Source organism: Eumetopias jubatus, unplaced genomic scaffold (assembly GCF_037043125.1).
Source record: "Eumetopias jubatus isolate StellerSeaLion01/CBP00866 unplaced genomic scaffold, mEumJub1_p1.0 scaffold_15, whole genome shotgun sequence".
NCBI lineage: Eukaryota > Metazoa > Chordata > Mammalia > Carnivora > Otariidae > Eumetopias > Eumetopias jubatus.
Window position 1 is genome coordinate 42144319 of NW_028274821.1, and position 20860 is coordinate 42165178.

At 37.4% G+C, this 20860-nt stretch overlaps 1 protein-coding gene across 2 annotated transcripts in view; it reads left to right on the forward strand.

Moving 5' to 3' along the window:
• Positions 1-20860, forward strand: part of CCDC171 (coiled-coil domain containing 171) — a 314512-nt gene that overhangs the window by 265238 nt on the left and 28414 nt on the right. For both annotated transcript variants that reach the window (XM_028107327.1, XM_088018937.1), the window contains one exon: positions 7177-7329. In XM_028107327.1, coding sequence (XP_027963128.1) covers positions 7177-7329 — 153 coding nt within the window. The remainder of the gene's footprint in view (positions 1-7176; positions 7330-20860) is intronic.

Sequence of the window (20860 nt, forward strand, 5' to 3'; positions counted from 1 at the left end):
TGAATCTCAGATGAGCCTGCAGCTGCATTTGGCCCTTAATTTCAGTCGGCTGAGGCCCTGAGCAGAGCACCCCGCTAATCGGTGCTAGATCTCTTTGGTATGAACTGGCATATCACTTGGTCCATTATTTAGACATAGATGTTCCTACGAGGTGTGTTGAAGGAAAGGTGGAAGGATTTCACAGTGCAGAGGGGCTGAGAGTGGTATCCTTGCTTGTTTATTTACCTCTTGTGCATTTCAACATGAACCGTTATGTGCCCTGTCTGGTTAAGTGAATTTATGGATTAAATTATTTTACATAGCTTAATCTTTACAGTAGTTTACAGTGAGTTAAAAAGTAGTCTTTACAATCTTCTATATAAGGTTGTTGTTTTCTTGTGACAAAGTGCTTCAAAGTACTCTTGAACTTAGTATGAATTATGTAATTTTCTTTAACAAAAAAAGAAGGATTCCAAATCTGTAGGTAGACCTTCTCTTTGATGGCAAGTGGCTGTCAAGAGCATTTTATTTAGAAAATTATTTTAAAAACCCTCCCCAAACAAAATACATTCTTTTATAGCAAGGTAAAGTGACATATGTAAAAACAACAACAACAAAACTAACTGCTTTATTCAAGGAGTTTTATGGAGAAAGCATTATGAAAATATTTCTAGAATTCTCAACTTTTTTTCTAAAAATGATCTAAATTTATAAAAATTCATATAGGTACACATAAAAAGTTCTGAAGCATAATTTCCTAACCAAAGTGTGTATTTTGAGCCTTTGTTAGAAATATATGTTTAATATAAAATGTATTTGTAAAAATATAAAAACACAGAGTATTTAAAGAGCAATCAATTAATTCAGGGAAGTTTGTCATTTTCTACCCAAAATTCCAGTTAAAACTTTTGTTTAATTGATGGGATTGAAACATGAGTGTCATGATTCACAACATAGCCAATGGTGCCCTTCTGCATCTCATCTTTTTTTTTTTAAGATTTTATTTATTTATTTGAGAGAGAGAGAGAAAATGAGCACAAGCAGGAGGAGGGGCAGAGGGAGAGGGAGAAACAGGCTCCCCACTGAGCAAGGAGCCCGACTCGGGGCTCAATCCCAGGACCCTGGGATCATGACCTGAGCCAAAGGCAGATGCTTAACTGACTGAGCCACCCAGGCACCCCGTGCATCTCATCTTTTAACCATGTTTTGTGGGAGTGGTGCAGATGGGGACTCAGAATAAGACTTCCAAACTGCAATTATCACAAAGTTATACAACAAGATTTTTTAAAAGATTTTATTTATTTATTTCACATCAGAGAGAGAGGTAGGCAGAGGAAGAAGCAGGCTCCCCAATGAGCAAGGAGCCTGATGTGGAACTCGATCCCAGGACCCTGGAATCAGGACCTGAGCCGAAAGCAGATGCTTAACCGATTGAGCCACCCAGGCATCCCTATACCACAAGATTTTTTAAAATTATAAAGCATATTTCTTTCACTGAAAATAATAATAGCTTCTTACTGAGAATAAAAGGTCTCAGGGATAAGCCCACTTCTCATGGCTGATTATGCTTAGCTTCAAGCCCTCCTGTGACCTGGTCCCTCCTTTGTTGAAGTGTTCTCTTGCTTGTGGTTTGGATAGGATTTCTGCAAAATTTTGTTTCTGGTCCCTTCTACTTTCTATTCCTTATTGATTCCTCAGAATTCTTGTTGGCTGGTGGTATTCTTAGCAGCTTTTATACACGCACACACACGTGCACGCACACACACACATACTCAGTGTGTAAAGCAAGGAGGTGGATGGCGGTCTGCCATCTTGATACAGTCTTTCCTCCACAATTTTCTGCTGGAATGTCAAGGTGAAACAGTTAACTGTGGACAGGGCCAGAAACCAAACATCCAAACTACAGGGCCTGATCCAGGTCTTAGATTGGATCTTGCCTGGGACACAGTTACTATTTGTAGACTGCCAGCAACAGGCCCTTCAGCTCTCGTGTTCTGCCTTCCCCTACATTTCTAAAATATTGAAAGGAAAGCAAATGAGCAACCTTAGCAGAGTCACTTCTTGATAATGAAGAAAATAATTTTCCTTTAATTCCAGGTGCTCATGAACAAAAGTTGATACTAAAAACTATGAGCATGTTATCACTGTAAAATTTTCTTCCTTAAGAATGACATCTTATTTCACTCAGATGTGGAACTTCATAAACAAGACAAATGAGCAAAGGAAACACAAAAGAGAGAGAGGGAGGCAAACCAAGAGACAGACTCTTAACTCTAGAGAACAAGCTGATGGTTACCAGAGGGGAGCTGGGTGAGGGGAACGGGTGAAATCCGTGACGAGGATTGAGGAGGGCACTTGTGATGTATGGAAGGGTTGAATCTCTATACTGTACTCCTGAAACTAATATAACATTATGTTAACTAACTGGAATTTAAGTAAAAACTTAAAAAAAGGACATGATAAATAGGAACTGTTTTATTATCAGTGGGCAGTTCTGTTGTTAGGAAGTAAATATTCATTGGCCTCTAAAATTCTTTATGTTCAAAAGGGCTTTACTATTTCAATATGTATAGAATATCTAATATTTAAAATGTTTACATTATGTCTAATAATACCCCTCGGAAATATTGAATCTTTGGGGTGTCTGGGTGGCACGGCAGGTTAAGTGTCTGACTCTTGGTTTTGGCTCAGGTCATGATCTTGGGGTTGTGGGATCGAGCCCCACAGGCTCTGTGCTCAGTGGGGAGTCTGCTTCTGTCTCTCTCCCTCTGTCCCTCCCCCCTCTAAAATAAATAAATAAATCCTAAAAAAAGAAATATTAAATCTTTGTTTTATGAGTTAAAATAATAATTTTCCTAATTTGATGGCATTATCATTACTACAGCCAACATTTACCTGAGGGTTTACTATGTTTCAGATAGGTAAGGTCTTCTCAGGTTTTAATAGTCATTTAATCCTCACAAAATCTTTATAAGGTAGGAATTATCATCCCCATTTTATGGGGATTTATTATATTTCACATATTTGGTATATCCATTTTACATGGTATGTTTACTTTATACAGTAGATAGAAATGAAGTATATCTATAGTGATATTTAAAGGGAAATATCTGAGGTTTTTGCTTCCCAATTCCTCAAAAATGTAAGTAAAAAAAGGTTTACTCTTTTGGCATCTAGGCCTCACGACATTTTCCACTAATCTTCCCTTGTGACATCAAGTTCCCAAGGATCCCATTTCTCCTAAAATCCAGTTTTGAAGTCAGCCTAAATTACATAATAATATGTACATAACAAATTATATAAATAATATTCTAGCGCTCAAGTGACAGTCATCTACTTGTATCTCAGAATTTTGTGAATTCTGAAACACTTATACTTTTCCTTAAAATGGATATAGGATGTGGAATTTTGTTTGGATTCTCTCATCTTGTTATGTTGATGATAAGCACTATAGATTATCTCTGTAACAAAAAACTATTCTTGTCCAGAAACTGTCTTTTGTTCTGTTTTTCCTGTAACTAGATAAGCCCCACTGAGATACATCTCTCACAGCATGATACCGTCAAAATCCCTACGGCCAGAGATGACACGGGATAAATTCTCCAGTGCTGGGCCCGCTGAACACAGTATTGTGCTGTTCTGTCGTTGTTTGCTAATATAAAAAGATGTGATGTTTTCATATGGGAGAGAGGTGTGTTGTGAAGAGTTAGACTTTGGGAGACTGATACAGAAGTCATTAGATGCTCACTCCTTTGTCCTCCACCCCCTCTCAGTTGATTCAAACTATTATTTCCACTTCTACCAACTTGACACCTTTCTTTTATAATAAAGAGTTGGGCTTTTCACTGGAATCCTTTGTTACATAGTTTGCATCACTTTTTAATATTGGAAGTTAACATTCTTTATTCCTCAGAAGTCTGGTGCTTCTTTGAATACCTGCGATTTCACTGACACTCCTACCCCCTGCCATACTATAGGGTAGTATTTATACCATGAAACACACCTGCTATTATTTACCACTACTCGTTGTTGCTCTGAAAAGATATATATGTGTTGTAAAAAACTGCTTTCATCTCCCAAATGAAATAATGCTTTAAAAGATTTTAAATGCTTAACATTCTAAATCCTGTGCAAAAAATAGATTATTTTTATATTCTTTTTAGTGTTATAAAGAAGTACTATGTGGTTTCTCTTGATACTGCCCTGGATATTAGGATTTAGTTTTTTTTTAAAGATTTTATTTATTTATTTGACAGAGAGAGACAGCGAGAGAGGGAACACAAGCAGGGGGAGTGGGAGAGGGAGAAGCAGACTTCCCATGGAGCAGGGAGCCCGATGTGGGGCTCAATCCCAGGACCCTGGGATCATGGCCTGAGCCGAAGCAGACGCTCAATGACTGAGCCACCCAGGTGCCCCTAGGATTTAGTTATTAAAAGTAGATCAAGAAAGGAGCCAAAATAATTATGACTTTTGTTCCATCCACCCTATAAAAATTTAGATGTAACTTCTCAAAAAAGTATTTTATTTTTTTAAAAAGAGGTTTGAAGGAATATCATTTTTATTATTTATTCCTTTAAGAGTATCACGTCCATGAGAATTCATGAAATATGTTTCTCTAAATTTAGGAAAGAGGATAACTTTTGAAGTGTTGAGGTTTTTATCTTTAAATATTAGAGGCCAATTCTATTGGGCCTTAACAGTGAAATCATAATTCAGGAGTCTATGACTGATAGAAGAGTACTTCTTTTTTTTTTTTTTATTCAATAGCACTGATACATGTTTTTGTGTCTTTTATACATTTTAGGTCCTTATCCAACGAGACAATATGTATACAAACCACCTATCACAGATTGTCTCATTAAGATCTTAGTGGAGAATTTAAAAGTAGAACTAAAGTAATACTACCATGAAATTCAGTAATTGACCATTTTTGGAGGGCTTTCTTGCAATGGTAGTTGAAGGATGAAGAGAATGGCTTTGCCTTAGATTTTTAATTACCTGGGCCTTATCACAGTTTTGGAAGCAGGCAAGAAAATGACCCTTCTTCCCATTTCATGGAGGGAGAGAATGGAAGCTCAGAGAGATGACGTGGCATCACCCAAGAGCCCAAAGCTAAGTCAGTGGCAGAGTGGGGACCGGACCAAAATAGGACTTAATGATTCCTGGTCCACCACCTGGTGAAGATAAATGCACTGTAAGAGTGGAGAGAGACTTGGCATAGGAAGAAGCAAATATGACTTCATGGTTTCTGACCTTTACATACTTTTGAAACCTGGGGAAATATTTTGTGTTGGTATTAGCTATAAGCTCACCTTGAAATGACTCAAAGTAGGGTAGCGATGTTCCCAGACATAAAGTCGCCCCACGCCCGTTCAGCATTTGGGTAATAGAATTCTCTTTTGTATATTCTGTCGTCCTGTGCCTACAGCTATGCTTGCACTTCTTTTTTCGATTTGAACAAAGTATAGTTAATAATTTATACATTAGAGTGTTAAGATTATATTTCCCCAAATATCTTCATCCTTTCCTATAAGGTATTTTATGCCAACATATGGCTTCAAATTGTGGGTTTTTAAAAATCTTTTCCAGTCATTCACCAGTCATTCATTCATTCATTCATTCATTCAAACAAGTGCTCACTGTGGGCCACTAACATCCCTGATGATACAGAGATGATTAGGCATAGTATCTGGCCTAAGGAGCTCCTCAGTCTAGTAAAGATAAACATGTAAACCAGTACCTTTCTGCTAAAGCAATAAGCGTTATAGCAGAAGCAAGCATGAGGCGCCCCCCCAGAGAGCTAGAGTAAACATTAACAGGGCCTTTGGGTTCAAAAGAGGTCTCTTGAAAGAGGTGGTGTCCGAACTTGATATTTTAGGGCAAATGGAAACTTACTAGGCGAAATGGTGTGAATTTTCTTACTTTGTTCACCACATTACTTCATGTGCATTCAGAATTGATTATAATGGCTCAGGGTGACTTGTAAGGAAAAACAGTATCATTTTTTTTCTTAGACAAATAGTTAACCTACTTCTATTTCTCAGACATTGTGTACATTGTTTCTTATTCTTTTTTTTTTTAAGATTTTTTATTTATTTATTTGAGAGAGAGAGAGAGAGAGAGACTGAGAGAGCACAAGAGGGGTGGAGGGTCAGAGGGTGAAGCAGACTCCCTGCTAAGCAGGGAGCCCGATGTGGGACTCGATCCCGGGACTTCCAGGATCATTATTCTTTGTTCACCACATTACTTCAGGTGCATTCAGAATTGCTCAAATATCTAGTTTCTGAAAGCTTTTCTAAATCAGACCCTTCAGATTGAATAGAATTTGGAAATTCTCAGACTGTCTACCATTTTACTCATTTGTTGCTGTGGTTAGAACATTTTTTTTCTTGCAAATAATCCAACATTATATTTGAATATATCTTTGAAATGTTTGGTTTTTGCTATATTTGAAGTATTTTGAAAGACTTTTTTAAAAATGTGTGATAATGTTCTTGGACTTAAAATTCACTACTGGTTGCTTTAGAAGAAAAAGTCTATAAAATATGATTAAAATGTAATACAGAGGTCTAACAATCCCCCAAATATAACTTATTTAGGGGGGAGAAAAACTTACACACACTTGTATTTTATTATACATAGTATAACATAAGAACATTCCTCTGTTATATGAATGAACACAATTATGTTTTTTTGTACAATGTAAGAGTCACATTATTTACTCTTAAACAAATTACAGGATTATTTCAGCTTCTTTTGTTTTAAGCCATGTGTTTTTTTAGGTGGATTGAAAGTTCTACTAACTCAGCTCATTTTGAAATATCTTGCTTATATGTCCATCTATTGTGTGTTTTAAGGTTGAAATTTAGGTCAAATTACAACTTGAATTTAACTTCACAAAGAAAATAAGTGTGCCATCTTTTAAAAATTACATTCTAAATTTTAAACACAATAGATCAAAGTACATCTCATTTAAATATATACTCTGGAAAAGAAGTCTCAATTATTTTCTCCCAAACTTTCTTAAAATAGTCCCTGTTCTCAATATAAAATGTGAGGGTTAGCTTTATTATTTTAAAGAAAGATGAAAAAGTTGTTTATTTTAAAATTTTAATGATTTTGCTTTCAAATTATGGAAATTCTTCTTTAGGGACATCTTTATTTGAATTGTATGTGACATTATACTTATTTCTTAAGGCTATGATTAAAAGTTTCATGGATGTCTACCAGCTTGCAAGCGCTAGAATTGCTACATTAGAGAAGGAAATGACATCTCACCGAAGTCACATTGCAACGTTGAAATCAGAACTTCACACGGCTTGTTTACGTGAAAATGAAAGTTTACAATCAGTAAGTCCTGCAACACTGTTTTTCTTCTTTGTGTCTGGGGTCACGTTTACATTCATGTTTTTATTGCTCATAAGATCATTCGCCAATACATATAATTTAGGGTAAATGATCAATCAAGCAATGTAAAATTGTTAGTGTGGAGAAAATTTTGAAGAAAGAAAGGCAATTAATTTTTCCATTGTATCATGTATAAAGATATGCATACTGTTATCAATGCTAAAACACTACATCAAGATTCCTTTGTGTTTGGCCGTGCAGCTGACAGTTGGATTTGGCAGTATGCATAGTTAAAGCTTGCAACTGTCTGAAGATTCAGTGTGTCCCATTAAGACAGAATATTATTAATTATGCGTATAACCAAAATGGTAATTAGAACATGTGATTATTCTCTGTAGAAAACTAGACTTATCCATAATACATGCCTAGCTAAAGATGCATGTTGTGATTCATCTATATGATTAAAATTCAGTTTCAGCAGTCATTTTATGTCTTAAAATTTTAGCCCATGATGAAATTTGGGCTCATTTAAGACTAAACAAAATTTTCTCCATTTGAAATATGTGTTTGGGGAGTATCAAAAAATAAATAAGGGAATAAAATAAACATTGAAAACTTTTTTCTCCAAAGGCAAATATATCAACAGTGAGATTCAGAAGGTTACCAATCACTGGAATGCCTTTTTCCTTTTTTTGGTTTGATTATAATGGCTCAGGGTGACTTGTAAGGAAAAACAGTATCATTTTTTTTTTCTTAGACCAAATGCAGCATTTTATTTAAAAACAAAAACAAAAACTCAGTATACCAGCTCACCAGTAACCTAATCAACAAATTCCACATTTTGGAAATCTAGGTCTTTTTTTTTTTTTAATGTTTTTGCCATTTGGCTATTAACTCTTTCCCACTGATACAGTCAACAGAAGACTTAGCATTAAAACAAATAGCTGCGTGGCTAGGGGTTGGTTCTTCAGTGCCATCAGATCTCAGCTCAAATGTCTGCATCCCAATGAAACCTTTATGACCATAGTGTTTAAAATTGCATCTACCAGCCATCCCCCACCCCCAAACTCTCTAACTCTCACCCCATATTGCCAATCTATCTTACACCTTCCTTGCTTTCTTTCACTATAGCCTTATTCTTGATTGACATAAATTGCATTGTATTTATTTGCTTATTGTCTGCTCCCTACCCTCATAGAATATAAGTTCCCTAGAGACAAGCAGTTTGGTATATTTCTTCTCTGCTCTGAAGGTACTCTAGAGGCAAGGACAGTCTTGCCCATAGTAGGTGCTTAACTAATGTTTCATGAGTAAAAATACTAGCATTTCATCCCAAAAATGACCAAACCAATTATTTGGGACCTGAGATGTTGAGTTCAATTTTTTTAAAATGACTTTGTTAATTTCTTAATGAGAGAGTAGTACATTTGATCTCCACCAAGATAAATTAAAATGAAGAGGAAACTTATTTAAAAATTCAAGTATTTTAAATTTATTCTAGCCTTTCTCTGAAACATACTCACATTTCTTCCTGTGAACTCTCTGGTCCCATTGATTAGTATTTCATTATACAGTTTAGGTTGTGTCGGCTTTGTTGGGTCATACTATTATTTATTGTTTGTTACTGTTATTCATATAAAAGTAATTACTTGTATTTGAAGAAAGGCCACACTTGATAAGGTGGGATTGTTTCCCCTTGGGTTCAAAATTTTTTTTTTATCAATTATTGTGCTACTGATGTCTTAATGAAAGTGTGCCTCACTGTCTGTCACCATAAAACTCTACTCCTCAGTCTTTCCCCTCCTGAATACATCTGTAAGGGTATGTTCATCATCTTATTTGTAAGAGGTGGTTCACCCTGGCAGTGATTTTCAAAAGGGGATGTGTGTACTGTGGAAAACCTCCCAGGAGGTTATGATGTGTCCGTCTAGGAGAACACTGCCCAATCCCGTGTCTCTATAGGCTGTTTACTCGCCGTTCTCTTTCCTTAGCCGAGAATTACTATTTTTGAAACAGTAATAAATTGGTATAGTTATTTTATTTTTCAAGACATTTGTGTATGCATTTTCAGACTTGACCTCCTTAAGAACTCTCTGAGGGAGGTAGAAGAGCCTCCGTCTTTGTATTTTCTAGATGAGAGGTGATATAGTTTGGTAGATAGGAGCATAGGCTTTGGAATTATATCCATTAGGAATATAATCAAGTGCAAATAACAGAAAACCTGATCAACGTGATTTCAGAAAATCCAGTATCTGTGTTTTTGCTTTTTTTTTTTTTCCCTCTCATATAGCAAGAAGTCCAGGTGTAGGTGGCTGTTGTCCTGTGGCTATTGGTGGTTCAGTTTCTCTGCGGTTTCTCTGCTACTCCCTCATTATCATAAGATAGCAGCCAGCTCTAGGATTTATAATCACATTCAAGTCACAAGGATGGGATGGCCCAACAATATCTGCTTTATGTATATAATAAAACCTTGGAAGGCTTTTCCGTTAAAAACAATTTAAATATATTTTATATGGATTTATTTAAATATTTATAAATTTTAATATAAATTTAATAGATAATAGATATTAAGTATATAGAAATATATTTATTTATGTATTTAAAAAAGGAAAAGCCTTCCAAGGAATCTCCAAACATATTTCTGCTTAAATCCCATTGGCTGAAAATGGGTCATGTGGCCCCTCTTAGCTATAATGTAATGAGTCAAGGGACAAGGGAATTAGGAATCAATAGTGTGTGCCATAGAAGTCAATACATCCAGCTTTAATTTCAATTCTGTCAATTGCTAATTGTGTGGCTAAGTAGGGTTTTCATCTGTAAAATGGGGTAGTGATCCTTCTCCCTAACAGAGACGCTGGGAGCTCTAGTGAGAAGTTGAAGCACTTTGGGCTTTGCTTTGCACTTAGTGAGTAGTCAGTCCAAAAAAAAAAAAAAAGTTAGCTATTATTTTTATCACCATTATCCTGATAGAAAGTAATTGGGTTGCACCACAGGAAAAGATTATTTACTAACCTACCATCTTCAGCTGCAAACCCTGTCATTTTGTTCTGCCTCCTACTGTAGCCTCGAGCTTGTAATTCGTCCTTTGTGATCACCATCAGTATATTCCAGTGACTGAGCTCTCTGCCCTTTTTGCAGCCTGTTTCCCCTCCTTTCATTGACACATTCTTGAAAAGTAGTCTACTTGCTCATCTCCCATTCATTCCTCAGCTTTGCTGCTATCTGGCTTCAGAGTCTGTCACTCCCCTGAAACTATTTTCTCAAAGGTCACAAATAATTTTCTGCTTGCTCCCCATCCATTAGTTCCTTCTCTTGCCTTTTAATCTGTCTGCAACGTATGAAGTTTTTAACTACTTTCTTCTTTAAACGCTCACCTCCTTTGTTTCACTCATTATTGACTTTTCCTTCTTTGGCTCTCTGGCCTCTACTTACTTGAACTCTTCTTTGTATTATTGCTTCTTAATTCTTTTCTTTATCCATTAGTTCAATATTTATTCAGCATCTACTCTAGAGCAGGCACAATTCTGGTCCGAGGGATATTGTGTGAACCAAAATGGGCAATCCTTGCTCTTGTGAACTTAAAATCTAATAATGGAAGAAATTATTTTCATATAATCGCACTAATAATGTATAATTCCTAACCAGGATAAGTGCTCTGAAAGAAAAGAACTGAAGCATGTAACAGTTTTTTCAACAAATGAGCTTACCCTAGGCTAAGGTATCAGCAAAGCCTTTTCAGGGTCGGTGATGCTTGAGTTAGTATCTGAAGACTGGGTAGGAATTATGCAGGAGGAGAGGAGTGTCCCAGGTCAGGAGGAGGGAAATGGGAACATCTACAAAGGCTCTGTGAGGGAAAGAAGAAATTGAGAAATACTAGTGTGGCTGGAATAAAGAGAGCAAAGGCAAGAGTGACTCGAGTGAGACAGGGATGGTCTAGAGACAAGAACAGAAATCAGACTTTGTCGTCCTTGTTTTAAGAGCAAGGGAAAAGACACTGGAAAATTTTAAAGAAGGAATGACTTGCTCAGATTTGGTTTTTAAAAAAGATTACTTTGGCTGTAGTGTGCAGGAACAATTGTGATGTGATGGGAAGAACAAGAGAAAGGGGTATAATTCCTGGACTTTTTCCTTTTGGAAAGGAACCAATGATCTCATTTACTGGAGAGAGAAGCAATGGAATAGGAGGGAATATTGTGAGTTTAGCTTTGAGTATGTTGAGTTTGAGGTACCTGCAAGACGTCCAACTGGAAATAGGAAAAAGGCTGCTTGATAGGGAATTTAAGCAAGATGCCAACCTGGAGGTATACATTTTAGGTCATTGTCATATAGATAGGACTTGAGGCTGTTCACAAGAATGAGGCTATGTAGGGACAGTTTATTAGAGTAAGAAGAGAAAAAGGCCTGGGAAGGAAGCTTGAAAAACTCCAACATATAATGCTTGAGAAGAAGATTAGGTTGGAAAGGAGGCTGTGAAGGAACAGGCTAAGAGGTCAAAGGAAAACCAAAAAGGTGTGATGCCATGAAAATAGAGTGTTTTAAGAAGGGTGGCGTATCAATAGTGTCATATGCTGCTGAAGATCAAGTGAAAGGAGGATTGAAAATGGCCTTTGGATTTAATGCATGGAGGCCCTTGGTGACCTTAGCAAAGGCTCTTTCAGCAAGAGGTGGAGAGGTAAGTGAGAGTTGACCAAAAAAGAAAAAAAAGACAGTGAATTTAAACAACCATCTTGAGGATTTAGCTGTTAAGTGGGAGACACAGGAACGGAGTATTCAGAGCAGATTCAGGGAGTTCTGTCCTAAGATGGGAGTGTATCAATCATGTTTCAATCTCTTCTTAAATCTAGGCCTCCAGAAGTCTGGTTTTGGCCATGTTCACCATACTGTCCACTTTTGTCATTTCAGTTTTCACCTTTTTAAACTCTAGGTATTTTTTGACTAGTGTTTGCATGATATCTATTTTTCCATTTTTTTCTTTTAACCTACCTGTGTTTATATTTATAGTGGGTTTCCTGGAGAAAGATATAGTTTGGTTTGGTTTTGTCTATCCATTTGATAATCTCGGCTTTTAATTGGGTGACGAGACCACATACAGTTAATATAATTATTGATATTTTTGGATTTTTGCTTACCATTTTATTTGTTTTATGGGGACAAATGCGAGAAGACATGGTCTCTACTCTTGTGCATTCCTCTTCTAACAAGCGAAACAAACACATAAGCAAATAACAGAAATAGGCATATGTAAAGTCTGGGGAGCACAGATGAAGGAGGATTCATTCTGCCTAATATTGTCAGTAAAAGATGAGATGTTTCTAGGAGCCTTTGAAGAATGTGTAGCAATTTGACACCTTGTTAAGGGGGAAGATCAATAAAAATTGCTATTTTAATTTGATTTGAGTGATAGGCCTTATGGATAGTACATATGTTTAATGAATTAAATGATGTAAGAGGTATTTTTTGTATATTAGAAGATGTATTATTGCTTTAGCTCCATTCCCCCTCTCAACTAAAGACAGCCAACACGCCCAAACAGCCTGTATCCACTGGAGCCCGACACTGCTTCCAACAGTCACTCCTAAACCCCATCTTTATATGTCTCCAATCCATTCTTGCACCATCCAATCCTTGCCTTTTACTCTGTAATCTGATTTGATTCTGCCTCTGGCCATTTTGCTATTGATGTTCTTGTTTGGTCTCTCTAGTATTTGGTAGTTAGGCCATTCTCAAAACTCTAGCTGTCCCTTCTATGCCCACCCAACCCACCATCACCCCTTTCCCAAAGGCCCTCATCTAAGGTTTTAGAGTCAAGCAGGCCTGAATGTGCATCCTGTCAGTGTTATTTATTATCCATACGATACTCTAAACATCAGTCTCTATATTTGTAACATGTAGATATGGTTGCCTGCATTGTAGGTTTGGGTATGAGGATTAAAGACACTGTCTAGGGCACCTGGGTGACTCAGATGGTTAAGCGTCTGCCTTCGGCTCAGGTCATGATCCCAGGGTCCTGGGTTTGAGTCCTGCATCGGGCTCCCTGCTCCTTGGGAGCCTGCTTCTCCCTCTGCCTCTCTCTCTCTCTCTCTCTCTCTCTCTGTCTCTCATAAATAAATAAATAAAATCTTTAAAAAAAATAAAGACACTGTCTAGCATACTAGTAGATGCTCAATAAATTTCACAATAAGGTTTATTTAATAAATCAAATAAAAACATTTTCTGATAGTTATATATATTTCCCACAGCTAAGCTATACATATAGCTTTAAAAAATATATGTAACCATGAGGAAATCCTTTGATGTGTAGGCAAAAGAACTAAAACAACCCTTATATCAGTGCTTTTAGCTCTTACTAAGTACGGTATTAGTGATAGTTGCTTTGTTATCACTTATTTAATGAACTGAGGGCAGTCAGTGTATGTTCATCAACCATCTTTTCCAGCCATTTAACTATATAAGAATGAAAAATAAATATTCATTATTAATAAAAAATATATCATGGTGTTATAATGCATAGAACGAGATTGATCAGATTGTAGACGTGAATAGTCATCTTTAAAAACTTTATCCTTCTGAAGGTGATATCTTCATTTTTTGTTCAGCAACAGATAATAATAATGCTGGAGTGCATCTCAGAGTTCTCATTCGTTGTACAGTTTCCAGTATCTTAACATTTTCAGTATGTTGGTCTTTGACCCATTAACTTAGGGCTGCTCTAGAGCTTTTATCTTGAGTAATAGTAACCAGAAAGGGCTTCCAGTGAAGAGCTTTTGAGTCACAGACAGCCCAGTAGAGAACAGGACAGCAGTCAGAACCAATTACTTGTGGGTGTTTGGAGACCGGCACACCCACAGCTGGGAAGAAACACATGATATTTCAATCTGTGAAACATAAAATGCCAAACCCAAATATTTTGCTGTGAGTTACGATGCTGTAAGCTACAGTATTGATTTGCCTCATTTCCACTGTTTGTTTAAGCAGTATGTTTTTAATTCTTTGCTTTTTAAAAAAAGATGTATTTATTTATTTGAGAGAGAGAAATAGTGGGAGGGGCAGAGGGAGACAGAGGCCCAAGCAGACTCTGCACTGAGTGTGGCACCTGATACGGGGCTGAATCTCATGACCCCAAGATCACAACCTGAGCCAAAACCAAGACTTGGCTGTGTAACCGACGGCACCACCCAGGCACCCCTATAGTACTTTCTTTATGAGAAAATAACAAATTACAAATCAGAGGAACTTCCAGTTAGTATCTTTGCAGGGAAGATATCTTTGCATATTGTTCAGATTATGTCAGATTTGGTAGTTGTCAAGTGGTATCATATTGTTAATAAAGGCCAAAGATTTAGATATTTTGGTTCAGTTAAGATAAAAATAAAAAATAAGAATCCCCTGTCTCTTAAGGTTTCGAATAATATTTTGTCACATTCGTTTTCATTACATTTTCTTGAGAGAGGAAGGATTATTTGTCAGTATGAGTGTCGTGTGGATCGAGAAGCCGACAATTTAAGTAACTTACTCTAGTTAAGTTGCTTTCATAAATTTTCAAACACTTTATCCCAGTTGATTCAAGATGTTTATTACTGAAATTTTTAACTATTCAAGAAAAAACCTTTTTTTAAGTGAACCCTAAGCCATGACTTAATTTGAGAAAGAGAGACTGTACAGTGCAGTGAAGTACAGATACTGGAGTCTTGCTGCCAGGTTTTTAATTAGAACCCAACAGACTAGGATCCAAGACCTCTGCTTCCTTGTTTGGTGCTTTCCAATGAGAATGAAGTGTGGATTAAGACAAATCTCGGGGCGTCTGGGTGGCTCAGTTGGTTAAGCGTCTGCCTTTGGCTCAGGTCATGATCCTGGGGTCCTGGGATCGAGCCCCGCATCGGGCTCCCCGCTCAGCGGGAAGCCTGCTTCTCCCTCTCCCTCTGCCTGCCGCTCCCCCTGCTTGTGCGCGCTCTCTCTCTCTCTCTCTGTCAAAGAAATAAATAAAGTCTTTAAAAAAAAGACAAATCTCTACTGTCATGGCACTTCAGGTGGAAGTGGAAAATACACTATAATACAAATAATTAAAAAGAATGATGTTGAAGTCAAATCACAGAGGGCTGTGAGAACACAGAGCCTGGGGACCTGGGGTAGTCTTGGGTTGCCCCACCTGAGGAACTGAAATCTTAAAACATGAAGTTAAAAACATGAAGACTAAGTAGGAGGTCACCTCACACTGTCAGAATGGCTAAAATCAAAAGCACAAAAAACAACAAGTGTTGGTAAGGATGTGGTGAAAAAGGAACCCTCATGCACTCTTGGTGGGAATGCAAACCAATGCAGCCACTTTGGAAAACTTTTTGAGCTTTCTCAAAAAGTTAAAAACAGAACTACCCTGTGATCCAGTAATTGCACTAGTGGGCATTCACACAAAGAATATGAAAACACTAATTCAAAACGGTATGTGCACCCCTGTGTTTATTGTAGCATTATTTACAGTAGCCAAATTATGGAAGTAGCCCAAGTGCCCAGTGATAGATGAATGGATAAAGAAGATGTAGTATGTATATACAATAGAATATTACTCAGACATAAAAAGAATGAAATCTTGTCATTTGCAACAACATGGATGGAGCTAGAGGGAGTATAACACTAAGCAAGATAAGTCAGAGAAAGAAATACCGTATGATTTCACTCATATGTGAAATTTAAGAAACAAAACAAAGACAAAAAAAGAGACAAACCAAAAACCAGACTCTTAACTATAGAGAACAAACTGATGGTTACCAGAGGGAGGGAGGTGGGGGAATTAAGAGTACACTTATTTATTTTTCTAAAGATTTTATTCATTTATTTGTCAGAGAAAGAGAGAGAGTGTGCACAAGCAGGGGGATCATCAGGCAGAAGGAGAGGGAGAAGCAGGCTCCCTCCTGAGCAAGGAGCTCGATGCGGGACTTGATCCGAGGACGCGGGGATCATGACCTGAGCTGAAGGCAGACGCTCAACTGACTGAGCCACCCAGGTGTCCCAAGAGTACACTTATGATGAGCACTGATTAATGTAGAGAATTGTTGAATCACTATATTGTACACCCGACACTCATATAACACTATTTTAACTACAATGGGACTAAAATAAAAAACTTAATTAAAACGTTAGGCATTGACAGGGGAAAGCAGGGGATTCTCAAGGAATGGAAGGCCGTCTGTGTGACTGGAGCAGAGCCAATGAGATGGAGAGATGAGTTGGAGGAGGGGCCTGATCCGTGTGCTCATCCGCACGATTCTCAGCGGGCTGGGCTCTCTGACTGTGAGGTCTCCGACAAATGCATCGCAAACATCTACTGCCTTTGCTTTATGTACTTACTTTTTCCAACTCCCTATTTCATTTTTTTCTAGTTATTCTCAAAAGTCACTGACATTTGATGCCATAACAACTCTCATTGTACCCTTTTGCTAAATATTGCCCTACTTAGATGCTCATTAAATTCTCCTATATTTTTATCATGAGCTCCAGCTCCGGCCTCTGAATACGAAGAGAACTAAATAAGGGAAACATAAAATATCAATAGGTGGGACAGCCCAGTCCACATGCAGACATTTTCCTTTGATCCTTGACATACATATCCAAACTTTTCAAGGTTTCTCATATTCTAGAAACTCAAGCTTTGGTTAGTGGAGTAAATAGGCACCCGAAGGTAATAATGCATATTCCATTGGCTACACACCTCCTTTCTAGTCTTTTAGTTTTTGTATGATGCAGTTTAAAAAGAGCTACTTTCATGACGAATGATATCTGGATAGTGACTATAGGGGCATGATATCCTAAATTCCATATGTATATTAATATTTAAATATACTTAACTATGTAAATATATAACACATGTCTATAATAATATATAGACATTTTATGTTAGATATATTAGATTTTATATGTAAGTATAAATATACAAATATATTTATCTATAATACATATAACATATTTATATAGTTCTATTTCTCAGTGATGAAATACTGCGAAGGTGGAGCATGGAGTGGCAGGAATGAAAGTTTCAAACTCAGACCATTGTCATCAATCAGTGATTAGGTTGTAGAAAATACAGATGGTAATTCGACAGTCTAATGCTCTAATTATTTACACTGGCTGTTCAGGGGCGCCTGGGTGGCTCAGTCGGTTAGGCGTCTGCCTTCAGCTCAGGTTGTGATCCCAGGGTCCTGGGATCAAGCCCCGCACTGGGCTTCCTGCTCAGTGGGGAGTCTGCTTCTCCCTCTCCCTCTGCTGCTCTCTCCCCCTCTCTCTGTCAAATAAATAAGTAAAATATTTTAAAAAATTAAAAAATACACTGGTTGTTCAAAGAGTAGCAGTGAGTAAATACGCTTATGAGTATCTCTCTTACACTTTAATCTTCCTTACAAAATTGGGTTCTTTGAGGGCTTTAGCTGCCTGTTAGATTCTCAGAAATCTCCCCTTCAGTTTTCTGCAAACACCTGAGACTCACAGAGTCCCAAACTGAACATGCTCTTCAACTCTCCCACTCCCCATTTTCCCAAATTCTCCATTCCCTATGTTCCTTATCTCTATTTTGCAGACCAAGGCAGAAGGCTTAACATTTGTCCCACTTTCCGTCCACCACCAATACTTAATCACTTGCTAAGTCTCCCTGTTTCTGCTACCACAGATCTCCTAGATCCATTCTCACCACAGGTCTCCTAGATCCATTCTCACCACAGGTCTCCTAGATCCATTCTCACCACAGGTCTCCTAGATCCAATCTCACCACAGGTCTCCTAGATCCATTCTCACCACAGGCCTCCTAGATCCAATCTCACCACAGATCTCCTAGATCCAATCTCACCACAGGTCTCCGAGATCCATTCTCACCACAGGTCTCCTAGATCCAATCTCACCACAGGTCTCCTAGATCCATTCTCACCACAGGTCTCCTAGATCCATTCTCACCACAGGTCTCCTAGATCCAATCTCACCACAGGTCTCCTAGATCCAATCTCACCACAGGTCTCCTAGATCCATTCTCACCACAGGTCTCCTAGATCCATTCTCACCACAGGTCTCCTAGATCCAATCTCACCACAGGTCTCCTAGATCCATTCTCACCACAGGTCTCCTAGATCCATTCTCACCACAGGTCTCCTAGATCCATTCTCACCACAGGTCTCCTAGATCCAATCTCACCACAGATCTCCTAGATCCAGTCTCACCACAGGTCTCCGAGATCCATTCTCACCACAGGTCTCCTAGATCCATTCTCAACACAGATCTCCTAGATCCATTCTCAACACAGATCTCCTAGATCCATTCTCACCTTTCTACCATTGTGATCACAGTAACTTTTCCTTGGGTTATTGCAATGGGCTTCCAGCGAGTTTCCCCATATGTAATTTTCCCCTTCTGTCTTGTCTGCCGCATTAGTGCCAGGCATTACCTTTCTCACACACAGATATAAGCAGGCCATAGCTTGACTCAAAACATATTTTGGCTCTAAACTTTCTTCATGATAAAGTAAAAATTCTTTATCATTGACATTCAGGTATATGCTGACTCCATCTGGCTTTCAGTTCATCTCCCAGTTGGCAGAAATAAGGGTTCCCTTTGTTATGCTCATTCATCATTGCATTTATCTGTCTGAGCATTATATAGTACTCTGGCTTATGTAATCAATTGGTTGTGTAGGTATTACCATATTGTGAGTCTGTGAGGTCATGTCTTATTTATTTTTTAAAATTCATTATAATGATCTAACTTAGGAAGTGCCAGTTGATTTGAATTAAAATTAATTGGAAGAATATTCCTTCAGTAATATTTATTCAATACATGTTATGGAACATATGTACTTTGCACATACCATAATCCACCCCCCAATTTTTCCCACACGAAATTTTCTGAAATTAATTCTTATCAAACTACATTTCATATGCTTCTCTAGGAAACACTTAATGAGAATGAATAGAATAATTTATATATTATTGAATCTGTGGTAAAATTTTAAGTAGGTACTTTCAAATAATATAAATTGTACATTTCTTTTCTTATTCACAAAGACCCAAAATTATTTGAGACAAAGAACATTCTTTTCAGCATACTGCTTAAATAATTTTAAACTTTGTCAGATTTTTTTGGTACCCCTGCTTCTGTATGTTTACTCACATACACAGAAATTGACCAGTTTAATACCTTTTACTCACATGGTGGGTACTCAGTAAACGTTTGTTGGTAACGGTGATATACTAAATTAAAATTAACTGTGCCTGGGTCTAGCCAAAAGTAAGAGTATGAGAGGTTTATTTCAGAAGTCGAAAACTTAATGGTGAGCACTGTGAATTGTGTAAGACTGTTGAATCACAGACCTGTACCTCTGAAACAAATAATACATTATATGTTAAAAAAAAAAAAAAAGGTAGCAGGAGGGGAAGAATGAAGGGGGGGAATCAGAGGGGGAGACGAACCATGAGAGACTATGGACTCTGAAAAACAAAATGAGGGTTCTGGGGGGGTGATGGGTTAGCCCGGTGTTGGGTATTAAAGAGGGCACGTTCTGCGTGGAGCACTGGGTGTTACACGCAAACAATGAATCATGGAACACTAGATCAAAAACTAATGATGTATGGTGATTAACATAATAATAATATAACATAATAATAAAAAAGAAGTAGAAAGCTTATTTTTTAAAAAAAATGTGTTTCCTTAAAACCTTACCTCATACCATCTATGAAAATTAACTCAAAATGGATCAAAGAGATAAATAGAAAAGGTAAAATTTTTAGTAAAAAACAGAGAGGTAATTATGACCTCAGATTTGGCAATGGATTCTTACGTATGATACCAACAGCATAAGTGACAAAAGAAAAAATAGACAAATAGGACTTAATCAAAATTAAACACTTCTGTGCATTAAAAACACCCCACAGAATGGGAGAAAATATTTATAATCATATATCTGATTAGGATCTAATATGTAAGGAACTCAACAACTCAACAACAAAAAAAAAGACAAATGAACTAATTTTTAAAATGGGCAAAGGACTTGAATAGACACTTCTCCAGAGAAGATATACAAATGGCCAACAAACACAGGCAAATATACTCATTGTCATTAGTCAGTAGGGAAATGTAAATCAAGACTGCAACGAGATACCACTTCCACTGATGAAGAATACCATAAAAAAAAAAAGGAAAATAGCAAATGTTCATAGCAGCACTGTTCACAAGGGCCAAAAGATGGAAACAGTCCAAATGTCCATCGATCGATGAATGGATAAACAAATATGGTCTATCCAGACAACAGACTATATTCAGCCATAAAAAAAGAATGAAGTACTGATACATGTTACAATATAGACGTACTTTGAAAACACTATGCTAAATGAAAGAAGCCAGACACAAAAGGCCATATATTGTAGGAGTCCATTTATATGAACAGGCATGTTCTGTCTCCATAGAGACAGACCACAGATTAGTGGTTGACGGGGAGGGGGAGGAAGGAATGGAGAATGACTGTTTATGGGGATGGAGTTTCCTTTCGGGGTGGTGGAAACATTCT